The sequence below is a fragment of the Rattus norvegicus genome, chromosome 1 (genome assembly GCF_036323735.1).
Source record: "Rattus norvegicus strain BN/NHsdMcwi chromosome 1, GRCr8, whole genome shotgun sequence".
Taxonomy (NCBI): domain Eukaryota; kingdom Metazoa; phylum Chordata; class Mammalia; order Rodentia; family Muridae; genus Rattus; species Rattus norvegicus.
This window is the reverse complement of record NC_086019.1, coordinates 67,445,640-67,458,708: the sequence shown is the minus strand read 5'-3', so window position 1 is coordinate 67,458,708 and position 13,069 is coordinate 67,445,640. Positions and strand designations below refer to the sequence as shown.

Sequence of the window (13,069 nt, the reverse complement as noted above, 5' to 3'; positions counted from 1 at the left end):
AATTTTACAGGAAATATATAGGTTTGTATATTTACTTTAAAAAACTTAACAAATTATATGGCAAATTCTGTACAATTTGAGTTTTTAAATATTTTCTATTTTGATCATTTCAAACACTGACTTCCTTTTTTTGCCCCCTCACTATTTTTTGAAGCACACAATATCAACTCCTCTTGACTCTTGCAGACACATCATCTTTGAAAGTAAGTAAAATGTTGCCCCCCCCCACCTTTATGTTCATAAGAATGCTTGGTATAACCTGTGCCATTAGAATGTAAATATGTAAATAACTATTTAACTCAGATTCTAAGATTTCCTTTAAAAAATGTTTGAATGATTGAGTGACAATAGCCATATTATCATCATTCTTTCCAATACAGGACTATTCATAAACACCAGAACTAAAATTTTCTTTTCTCAAAACAGGCTATGGTAGTATATACATATAAAGATTCCCCCAAGAAAGATTACTTAAATATTGACTTTTAATTCTTTTCCCAGAGTCAGGAGACAGAGAAGTATTTTATTAGGTTAAAATTGCTCTAGGGCACAACATAACGTAAGACAAAACTGGAATTCAACTGAGGTAAGACAAAAAAAATCCCTCATCCCAATCTTCATATTGCTTTTATCTCAATGTCTGCAGGAGGTAAAGCAGAATTTGTGCCTGTATCACTGGTTTGGCCACAGTCCTCACTCAGAGCTCTCTCCAAACTGGAAGGCAGAGAATGAATCAGTCTCTCTCGGAAGTCCTGGCCCATGAAAACATAGAGCATTGGATTGAGGCAACTATTGAAGTAGGCCAATGAGCTGGTTGGGTTAACCCACATCTTAAGAATTCCGTAACGAGTATTAAACAATAGCTCTTTGAACCAGATTGTACCTAAAAGGGCCACCAGTTGAAAGGGAAACCAACAGATAAAGAAAGAAACCACAACTGCTGTAAGGACTCGTAAGGGACGACTGGAATTAACAAGTGCTCTTCTGTGGATCTTGACAGCGATGAGTCCATAGCAGATGGCCACAATGGACATGGGCATTGTGAAGCCAATAACGAACCTGATGGTCCCTCTAACTGTTTCACAAGTGTTTGCTACGTCCAGCACTTCTTCAACAGTTTTTCCCCAGGATGCATAGTTGAATGTACAGTACACATTACCTCCAGGAACTCTAACTGTAGTCATGAAAACAAAAATGGGCAAAGTGAGAATCAGAGCTAAAATCCAGGGCCCAACAACCACCTTCCGAGCCAGGCTCACAGTGCGGTGGTTCTGAGCCCAGACTGGATGCAGGACACAAATGCAGCGGTCCAAGGCAATTAAAGCAATCAGGAAGACACTTCCAAAGAGGTTTATGTCTACCACAATGTGAACTAATTTACACAGAAACCAGCCAAAAGGCCATTTTTCTTTCATAGCAGTTGAGATGACAAAGAATGGTAGAGTTGCTGTGAAAGAGAAGTCAGCCAAAGCTAAATTCAGATAACAAGTAGTGGTAACAGTGTGTACCATCCGGAATCCAGCTACCCAGATCACTAGTCCATTACCCAGCACACCAAGGACAAATGTAATGGAGAGAACCACCATTGAGAGGATCCACAGAACTCTGGAGATGGTAGAATCATAGACCACCACTTCTGATACATTCAGAGGGACGGAATAGTTGGCTTCCATTTTGTCTGCACCTGAAAATTTCAAAAACAACCATTTCTCAGATATGTGGCTCCTTATCACATGATGCTTGTTTAGAATGTATACCACCTGCTACTACAGGAGAGCTATTTTAGCAGTAACAATCCAAAACTATAACTTTACTAGATGCCTTTCTGTGGAAGAATAGCTCTCCATATTCATCACATTCTAAACCTATTCTCATTTTTAAATAAATTATTAAAAAATAATAATAAGCCCCCATGTCTCAGCGGTGATACTGAACTAAGAGTAACAGACAGCAAAATATGAGTAAAAGTTTAACACTTCAAGGAAATCAATGGACATAGTAGACTCTTCCTTATTGAAGGCTTTTCATCACTTCTTACATTCACAACAGAAATAATTCAGGTCAGAGATGTAAAAAGCTTAATCAAAAAGTTTGTTTACCAAAGCAATAAATTGTATGCTCCTAAGAGAAAGAGTAAAAGACACAGAGAAAAAGAAAAAGAGATATACTGACACAGAGACAGACAGACAGACATACAGAGAGAGAGATATTCAATGGGATGATTCAAAAAATGAATAGCAAGTAGTTCATTGGACTCTGCACTATAGATCTCAAAGGCATTTTTGTGAGGATTTATGAGGTAAGAAATATACACATGGAAATATGGTGACCCCTTGTGGTTCAAACTTGTGATATATTAAAGGCTATTTGTGAGTACTGATCCTCTTGAAATCTTACAAAGAAAGGTTAAAACCACCACAGTTCAAAGGATATCATAACAAAACTAAAGGCACATGCAAATTCTTTGATAATGTGTAAGTGTGGTTTCTGGTGGTGTTTGTGTCTTGGTTTCTTATACAATACAAAGACAGTGTTTTAACATGAAGGGAACATTCTAAACACAGTTAGACAAAGGAATGGGTAGGTACCATCTCTACATTCAATCCAGTGCCTGCTTGAGGTGAAGTTTCTACAACTGAATATACAAAGAGTATGCATGACTGCATATTCCACTGTTATTCAATTGCAGGGTGGCTCCTGATGAATTTTAGTGGACCTTGTGGACCTCTGAAGATAATGAATTCCATATTTAGTGTGCTTGGAATTTCAAGTGCCCTATATAAAAATTCTAATAGGCTCATTATTTCTCATTTTTTTAACACTAGAATGAGGTTAAGAGGAAATACGACACTGGCAGCTACCTAATCGGACACACTTTAGCTGGATCTGAATCTTCCTACCACATGACATGTGAGAGATGTTGTTCCATGTGCCCTCTACCCTCCATAGCAGAATGTGATCACTTGCTGTCTGCTAAATAAATCACAATTTCTTTATAGGAATTGTCTCTCCATCTACTTTTGAGTGAAAATCCTGGTCAGGATAGAGTGTATTGTGAGTCTTGATTGCTTCCTAAGGTAGTACTGGATCCAGGCACACAATTCTATATGGTAACACAATGGGGGGAAGTCCTCAGAGAGCTTCTTGATTGTTTTCTAACTTCTTGAGAACAAAAAAAGCTGGAAATACATTCAAGTTCAAGAGACTTGACTTATTTTCTTATTCTATAGTATGGGACTACAAAATCAGCATACAGGCTATCTTTTCAAATTTATTTATAAGCCTGAGATTGTCTTATCAGTAATAGAGTGCTTTTCTAGAATCTCCTATGAGAAAATAGGGCATGGTTCAAAGGTAAAACATCTACTTGTCTAAAGTCACCCATTGAAGATATGGGGCTTGGGCTTAATGGTAGCACATGTATGCAAGCAACCTTAAGTTCAATCTTCCAGCAATATAAAAACATACAGAATGCACCTATATCAATTACTTATTAATCCTGCCTTAAAATGTACTTGCACAAAATATAGGGTAATTTTGTACCACTATAAAAGTTTTAGACTTATCAATCTATCTTTACAAAGGAATGGTAATACTGAGCACTTCTTTGGTTGATTGGTTGGTTGTTTGATGTGTGGTTGAGAAAAGATCTAGTTATGTATCTCAGCTGACCTCATACTCCTAATCTTCAGCCTTCAGAGTGCATAAGTTACAAAGGCATGCTAGAAGGCATCGGTTCACAGAATTGTACTTTGATGTAGTTATTATGTTAGTCGGTCATGGATTTGCTGGGGTGCGTAAATATGTATGACATGTTTCCTAAGGAAAACTCACGAAATTCACGCTCATAAGTTGCTTACCTATATTTCTCATGGCAATATTGAGAGACAGCAACATCACAGCTTTAGCAAGCCAAAGCCATATTCTGAGGATTTTGGTAGGGTTTTGTCTTTGGTTTTCTCAATGGAAAACATTGAACATAGTGTATCTAATTTCAGAGCTTCCAAATTTCCATCACAAAAGTGCTTCACGTGACATGAACCTGCCACATTAGCTGAATATACCCACATGGTGATGTGATGGTGATTTCTCTCCTTCTATGTCTCAGAACAGTGCCTTCTTTCTCTTTCTCGCCTGTCTTTTTCACCAAGATCCTAACCAGGACATTGTGTAATGTTATTCAAGATTTCTCAACCCTAGAACTGTTGACATCTGTCAGTACTTAATTGTGGTTGGGTGTGGTAGAGTCCTGTACACCACAGGATATGTAGCAACCCTTTGACCTCATCTAGGAGACTCTAGGAGCAACTCTTGTCCAGCTATGATAACCAAAAATATCTCTAGATGGCAAGTATGCTCTGGCAGACTTAATGAACCACAGTTGAAACGACCTCTATGATATAAAATTTCCTGGGCTCTACAATCAGATAAATAATCTTTTCATTTTGTGTGTATATGATCCACTTGGTTGCACCCCTGTGTACACCCATGCTTCTGGTCTTGTACATGTGTATGTCACAAGCCAGTGTCTGTTGTTTCAATTGACCCTCCACCTTCCTTGTTGATATATGGTCTCTTACTGAAGCTGAGCCTTACAGATCTAGCACTTTGTCTGCTAATGAAATCCAGTATAATGCAAATTTTGCTTCCTTTTAATTCTAGGTGTGTGATAGGTAGCCACACTTCAGATTGTTCACAGTCATTAACTACAATGGACTGGGTCCTAAGATACACTCTATGATTTTTTTTTGCCAGCTGCTGATAGTCTGGGGACTCTATAAAGGAAATAATACCTTAGAGGGACAGGAGGGACTCCAAACAAATAGATTTTGACTCCTGTTCCCCTACTGATGTATATGCTATTGCTGAATTGCTGGGTTGCTGGTGTACTACACTGATAGATATTCTGAAGATGAAGATTGGTCTTGCCTTAAGGAACCTAATACCCCCTAATCAACAGGAAGTAGGTTATTGAAGTCAATACCCCCTTTCCTCTCCAATCTTATTTCTCTGCCACATAGTGTTTGGGGGTTGAGAGGGATTAGGGTAGAATAAGGTTTAGAAGGAAGGTAGAGGTATAAGAACCCAATAAAATAGATTTGAAAAAATAATACACCAGCCTCCCAGAACTTCTCACATCCCTGCCTCCCTAGTATTACATTACATTTGGGTGTTGTTGTGTCTGATCCTTTTGGGGATGTTTTGTTTTATTTTATTTTGTTTTGTTTTGTGTAGGTCCTTGGGATCTAAGCAAAGTCCTGCAAGCACTTTACCCACTAAGTCATGATGTATCTGTGTTCTAGTCACATCTCTAATGCTGCCAGTGTCATTTCTTTGACCTTCAATTTCTTCTTCTGCTGATTAAGAATGATTTAATGGTGGAGAATAATTTTTCAAGTAACTAGAAAATGAGAAAATATACAGAAACTGTCCCTATTAGACAGAGAGGATATTTAATAAATGTTGACTCTGTCTTCATCATGCTCTGAACAGTGTTCCAAGACTTACTTGTGAGCTAAGCATTGTAGAACTTTGCATTTTAGATAAGAACATGTTTCTGTGACTTAGAATGTACCTCAGCTGGGAAAGTATTAGACTAGAATGCTCATAGCTCTGGAATCGATCCATAGAACTACACAAAACTGAGTATGGTGATATGTATCTTTTTTTTTTTTGGGGGGGTTCTTTTTTTCGGAGCTGGGGACCGAACCCAGGGCCTTGCGCTTCCTAGGTAAGCGCTCTACCACTGAGCTAAATCCCCAGCCCCGATATGTATCTTTAATACTAACAAACTACATGTGTGGGCATGAGGATCAGAAGTTTAAGGCCATCTTTGACTGTATATTGGGTTCAAGAGAAGAGCTACATAGAAGAACACCATGGTTGTGACAATAAAACTGGTTCTTTGGACATTGTCCAAACTTGAACAAGTTCATTAAGAAATTACAACTTATCCTAGTAGCTCTTGCAAATTGTAGCAGTAAATAATGTAAAGCATTATGTGCATCCTGAGATATTATGAATATTGAATAATATGATTAATAATGAGCATAACCATTGCACAGTTGGATGTGAAGCTCTTTGTTGGAATGAGGCAAGGCCACCATTTGGACCCAGCACAACTCTTTACCCTGTCCACCCTATGTACCTCACTGGATACAGGTTTTCTTCCTCCCTCCTCCAAGGACCCCAAAAGCCACTTAAAGTTACAGTGCACTCCAAAAACTTTAAATCATTGATATGAAAATGTTGACAAAGCAAGGGAGGAAAATGGGGTGGTTTAAATAGAAATGGCTCCCATAGACTCAGGTGTCTGAGTGCTTGGCTCATAGAAAGTAGCACTATTAAAAAGTATGGCCTTGCTGGAGTAGGATTGAGTGGTTCACTGTGTAGTTGTGCTTTCAGGTATTATATATGCTCAAGTTACATTCAGTGACACATTCTTCTGTTGCTGCCTGTGGCTAAGGATGTAGGAATCTCAGATCCTCTAGCCTTGTGTGTGCCTACATGCTGCCATGCTTGCCACCAGGACAATAAAGGACTAAAGCTCTGAAACTGAATACCAGCCCCAATTAAGTGTTTTCCTTTATAAGAGTTAATCTGGGCATGGTGTTTTTTTACAGCAGTTTATACACCCTAATTAAGAAAGAAAATAGCAGGTAGAGAGACAAATGTGCTTAAAGGTCCACCACTCTTTTGTGTAAGACAGGAGAGCCATAGAAGATAACATAGAAGATAGGATGGTCTTTATGTGGTGAAACCCTAACACATGCCAATTATCTCGTTATAACTAGCTTGGAACACATATCACCATTCTATTACAAATGAAACCATGGCTCTGAAGAAGTAACTTTCAGAAATAGCATATTTTTGCTCTTTCTACTATTTTTCACGCTCATTTTCTGTCTATGAATTGCTTACTCCAGGCTGCGGAGATGGCTCGCTATAAAGCATCTACCATGCAATACATGCCTAAGTTCAGATCTATAGAACCCATGTGAAAACAATGCATGGTGGCATACATCTAGAACTCCAGCTTTGAGAGAGGGCAGAGACAGGTTAATCTGTGAAACTTCTTGGCCTGACTACACAGACCACAAATAAGTTACAGGCTCAAGAAGAGGATCTAACCAAATAAAAATTCAAAAACATACAGAGTGTCAAAGTTATGTCTTTAATGTTTCTCCTCACATGCACAAACATGAACACACGAACAAAACATAGTAAAATGATTATTTTAACACTTTGATGACTTCTCAATCTATATAATTTCTTTTGCCATTCCCAAAGTACTTTTTTTTAAAGGCACCAATTCTTGGGTATGTTTTTCTATAGGAGCTGCCATCTCTCCAAGCTGGAGTACCACTTCTGGAGAAGCAAGACTTGTCATTCTTTCACATGGCCTCTATACATGCACTAGCTCAGTATATGTCTCACAGCCTCCCAGAAATACAACTCTTGAGTTTTTTTCCTTCTTTTCTTACAAGCCAAGAGAAAACAACAAACCAAAGAAAACAAACAAAAACAAAAACCATAAAAACAACAAAAACAAACAAACATACAAGCATACACAAAAAAAGGATATACTTTCCAATAGAGCATTCTCATTAACATATGAATTGTTAATATATCTCCCTAAAGATCCAGCCAAACATGGTCTTTCACACCAACAATCCTAACTGTTTTTAGAGGCAGAGATAAGAAGGGCAAATTCAAGTCCTGTCTAAGATACAGGAAAAGTTCCAGTTTGATAATTTACTGGGATTGTGTTTACACAATAAAAAATAAAAAGGAGCTTAAGAACTTAAGAGCCTTGCCTGTTCTCCCTACAGATTTCAGTTCAGTTCCCAGCAATGTCATGTAGGTTTAAGCACCAAGAAAGCAAGCACATGGCAAACAGATACGCGAATGTGAAAAATTCCCATACATACAAAAAAAATTTCAAAAAGTAAACTGAATGCTGGGAATGTAGCTCAACAGGAGAGCATCTGCCTAGAATCCCTTAGTAGTGAGGGACCAAGAGTGTGAATTGGTGGTAAACGACCTGCTTAGGATCCCTCAGTGAGGAGCATGATTATAAGCACAGCATTTAACTAGACTATGAGAAACATTAAATTCAGTAGAGAATTGAGGCAAGAGGCAGAAATAAGAAAGAGAATTGATAAGCTCTGTTTTGTTAAACAGACTTCTTTCTCTTAAAAGAACTCACAGCCCAATTCTAGGACCCATAAATGTTCTTTATACCTTTTTTTTAATCTCATACCTCCTCATTAATTCACTCCATATTCACTTGGGTCTTTGGCATTGCACCAAATTTCCACCTTCATGGATGTGGACTCCAGACAGCCAAACCAAAAGTTCTCAATTTTTATCCTGATACCTCCCATGGAACAATACCAATTAAGCCCTGTTCATTCTTCCTAAAACACATTTTTCTTATGCTTTAATTTGAAAAGAGATACACGCACAATACACTGTTAGTTACCTGTATAGCTTGGTGGCTGGATATATAAAAGCACAAGGATCAAATTCCTCCACTTGATTTTTTTAGAAGTGTCTTCAACTCAGTTCTGCATGCTTGCAATGGAAGCATGCATAGATAGATAGATAGATAGATAGATAGATAGATAGATAGATAGATAGATAGATAGATGATAGATAGATAGATAGATAGATACATAGATAGATAGATAGATAGACATTTCCCTATACTTTCAAGTGTTTCTCTTCTGCACACATTCTAAGAACTCAGCAGCTATCTAGTGAAAGTAAATATGATACTACACATCTCTTCAAATGATTTAAAAAGCCTCTATCATATATAACAGCCATTCAAAAAATAAGTTTTCAGTTGCTGGAAACAACTTACAACCAGATGAGGTCTCCTTCCTCTGGCTCACTCCTGGATCCTGTGATGCAACTGAAGTACTTGGCTCTCAGCAGAGACTTATGAAAACTCTGAGAGGAACAAGAAAGCTGAAGTCAATCTTGTCATACAAACTTGAGGTTTCTTAAGACTGCTAAAAGCCATGCAAATGTAATGCTATTGGAATCATTTTGTTTCACTCCAATTTTTATATATATGGAAGTTTTACTTAGAGTTCTATGTGTATATCACATACGAAAATAACAGGAAGCAACAATCACTATTCCTTAATATTGCTCAATAGTAGGGGTTTTGAAATCCTCTACTATTATCATGTGAGGTGTAATGTGTGCTTTGAGCTTTAGTAAAGTTTCTTTTATGAATGTAGGTGTCCTTGTATCTGAAGCATAGATATTTAGGATTCAGAGGTCATCTTGGTGGATTTTTCCTCTGATGAATATGAAGTGTCTTTCCTTAGCTTTTTACTGATGTTTGGTTGAAACTCAATTTTATTTGATATTAGAATGGCAACTCCAGCTTGTTCCTTCAGGCCATATGCTTAGAAAGTTGTATTCCCGCCATTTACTCTGAGGTAGTGTCTATCTTTGTCTCTGAGGTGTGTTTCCTGCATGCAGCAAAATGCTGGGTCCTGTTTACATATCCAATCCATTAGTCTATGTCTTTTTATTGGGGAATTGAGTCCATTGATGTTGAAAGATATTAACAAATAGTGATTGCCCCAAAGAGCGACTTCAAGACCAAGACCAGAGGTAAGATGAACTTTTCTCCTCCTACTGACCTGCCTGGTGATCTCAGGACACAAAAAGGCAAAAGACCTCTGGGACCAGACATTTCCAGTTTCTAGCTGGCGCCCGATCCTCACTGATCCCGACTTATAGCTCCCTGCTCCAAAACCTAGTGGTAGAGAGAGCTCATCGTCCAGACGTGCGGGCAATCCTGAGACTGCAGGACAGGAGAGACTGCCACTTCTGCACACCTTTGCCCACATCCCTGGCCCAAGAGGAGACTGTATAGGGCCTCGAAGAAGAGGAATATAGGGGCAACAATCACTATTCCAGTACAAAATGGCAAACCAACAGTTTGGGGAAAGATCTTTGTCAATCCTATATCTGATAGAAGAATAATACCCAAAATATACAAAAAAAGTCAAGCAGTTAGACTCCAAAGAGCCAAATAACCCTATTTTTAAAATGGGGTACAGAACTAAACAAGAATTTTCAGCTGAGGATTATTGAATGTCTGAGAAGTACCTAGAGAAATGCTCAACATCCTTAGTCATCAGGAAAATGCAAATCAAAACAACCCTGAGATTTCACCTCACGTCAATCAGAATAGCTAAGATCAAAATCTTAGGTGACAACAGATGCTGGCAAGGATGTGGAGAAAGAGGAAGACTTCTTCATTGTTGGTGGGATTGTAAACTGGTACAACCACTATGGAAGTAAGTCAGGAGGTTCTTCAGGAAATTGGACATCCCACTACTGAGGACCCAGCTATACCTCTCCTGGCGTATACCCAAAAGATACTCCAACATACTACAAAGACACATGCTCCACTATGTTCACAGCAGCCTTATTTATAATAGCTAGAAGCTGGAAAGAACCCAGATGCCCTCCAACAGAGGAATGGATTCAGAAGATGTGGTACATCTACACAATGGAATACTACTCAGCAATCAAAAACAATGACTCATGAAAATCATAGGCAAATAGATTGAAGTAGAAAATATCATCCTGAGTGAGGTAACCCAATCACAGAAAAACATGCATGACATGCACTCATTGATAGGTGGATATTAGCCCAAAAGCTCGAGTTACCCAAGATGCAATCCACAGACCACAGGAAGCTCAAGAAGAAGGATGACCAAAGTGCAGATGTGTCACTCCCTCTTAAAAGGGGGAATAAAAATATTTATAGCAGGGGATTTAGAGGTAACGTCTGGAGCAGAGACTGAAGGAATGACCATTCAGAGCCTGTCCCACATGGGTATACAGTCCATATACAGATAGATAGATAGATAGATAGATAGATAGATAGATAGATAGATAGATAGATAGATAGATAGATAGATAGATAGATAGATAACTCAGCCAGAGCATGTCAAATACAGAGGCAAATGCTTGCAGTAAATCCTTGAACTGAGAACGGGATCCTGTTGGACGAATTAGAGAAAGGATTGAAAGAGCTGAAGGACTTGCAATTCCATAAGAACAATGCCAACCAGAGCTCCCAGGGACTAAACCACCACCCAAAGAGTACACTTGAACAGACCCATGCCTCCAGCTGAATATGTAGCAGAGGATGGCCTTGATCGGAACCAATGGAAGGAGAAACCCTTGGTCTTGCCAAGGCTGGACCCCTCAGTGTAGCGGAATGTCTGGGGGTATGGGTGGGGAAAGGGAGTGGTTGGGAAAGGTAACACCTTTATAAAAGAAGGTGAGGGGGATGGAATAGGAGGCTTAGGTCCAGGAAACCAGAAAAGGGAATAACATTTGAAATGTAAATAAAAAAATTCCAATAAAAAAAAGAAAAAGAAAAAATGGACAGATCATGGAAACAGAAATTAAACAGAGACGTAGACAGACTAAGAGAAGTCATGAGCCAAATGGACTTAATGGATATTTATAGAACATTCTATCCTAAAGCAAAAGCATATACCTTCTTCTCAGCTCCTCATGGTACTTTCTCCAAAATTGACCATATAGTTGGTCAAAAAACGGGCCTCAACAGGTATAGAAAGATAGAAATAATCCCATGTGTGCTATCAGACCACCACGGCCTAAAACTGGTCTTCAATAACATAAGGGAAGAATGCCCACATATATGTGGAAATTGAACAATGCTGTACTCAATGATAACCTAGTCAAGGAAGAAATAAAGAAAGAAATTAAAAACTTTTAGAATTTAATGAAAATGAAGGTACAACATACCCAAACTTATCGGACACAATGAAAGCTGTGCTAAGAGGAAAACTCATAGCGCTGTGTGCCTGCAGAAAGAAACAGGAAAGAGCATATATCAGAAGCTTGACAGCACACCTAAAAGCTCTAGAGCAAAAAGAAGCAAATACACCCATGAGGAGTAGAAGGCAGGAAATAATCAAACTCAGAGCTGAAATCAACCAAGTAGAAACAAAAAGGACCACAGAAAGAATCAACAGAACCAAAAGTTGGTTCTTTGAGAAAATCAACAAGATAGATAAACCCTTAGCCAGACTAACGAGAGGACCCAGAGAGTGTGTCCAAATTAACAAAATCAGAAAGGAAAAGGGAGACATAACTACAGATTCAGAGGAAATTCAAAAAATCATCAGATCGATCCCGTGGGAGGGAGAGCTAAACCTTCAGAGAGGCAGACAAGCCTGGGAAACCAGAAGTGACTGCTCCCTGCACACACATCTCGGACGCCAGAGGAAAAAGCCAAAGACCATCTGGAACCCTGGTGCACTGAAGCTCCCAGAAGGGGTGGCACAGGTCTTCCTGGTTGCTGCCGCTGCAGAGAGCCCGTGGGGAGCACCCCACGAGCGAACCTGAGCCTCGGGACCACAGGTAAGACCAAATTTTCTGCTGCAAGAAAGCTGCCTGGTGAGCTTGGGACACAGGAAAGCAGAATTTCTCTAGGACCGGGCACGTTCTATGTTTACCGGAAGTCCCACACCCGCGGATCCCGGCCCGCAGCAGCTCTCTGGTCCCAGACCCGGTGAGAGAGAGACCCAACCGCCTGGTCAGGTGGGCACTCCTGAAGCTGCAGAGCGGAAGAGACCACCAACTCTACTCACCCCTGCCCACATCCCTGGCCCAAGAGGAAACTGTATAAGGCCTCTGGGCTCCCGTGGGGAAGGGCCCAGGAGCGGCAGGACCCCTGTGCCTGAGACACCGCCGGAAGCTGAAAGAAACAGACCGGATAAACAGTTCTCTGCACCCAAATCCTGTGGGAGGGAGAGCTAAACCTTCAGAGAGGCAGACAAGCCTGGGAAACCAGAAGTGACTGCTCCCTGCACACACATCTCGGACGCCAGAGGAAAAAGCCAAAGACCATCTGGAACCCTGGTGCACTGAAGCTCCCGGAAGGGGCGGCACAGATCTTCCTGGTTGCTGCCGCTGCAGAGAGCCCGTGGGGAGCACCCCACGAGCGAACCTGAGCCTCAGGACCACAGGTAAGACCAAATTTTCTGCTGCAAGA

At 39.9% G+C, this 13,069-nt stretch overlaps 1 protein-coding gene across 1 annotated transcript; it reads right to left on the bottom strand.

The window, feature by feature from the left end:
* Positions 1-436: 436 nt before the first annotated feature.
* Positions 437-9,072, bottom strand: Fpr2 (formyl peptide receptor 2). Its single transcript, NM_001408783.1, has 2 exons — positions 8,870-9,072; positions 437-1,684 (listed from the first exon to the last, which is right to left on the bottom strand). Exon 2 carries the CDS (start codon positions 1,671-1,673, stop codon positions 618-620), a length of 1,056 nt encoding a protein of 351 aa, NP_001395712.1. The 5' UTR covers positions 1,674-1,684; positions 8,870-9,072; the 3' UTR covers positions 437-617.
* Positions 9,073-13,069: the final 3,997 nt, after the last annotated feature.

What these genes read in the sequence shown, in the direction of transcription:
- Fpr2 (NM_001408783.1), bottom strand. Translation starts at nt 1,673, where the DNA reads ATGGAAGCCAACTATTCCGTCCCTCTGAATGTATCAGAAGTGGTGGTC.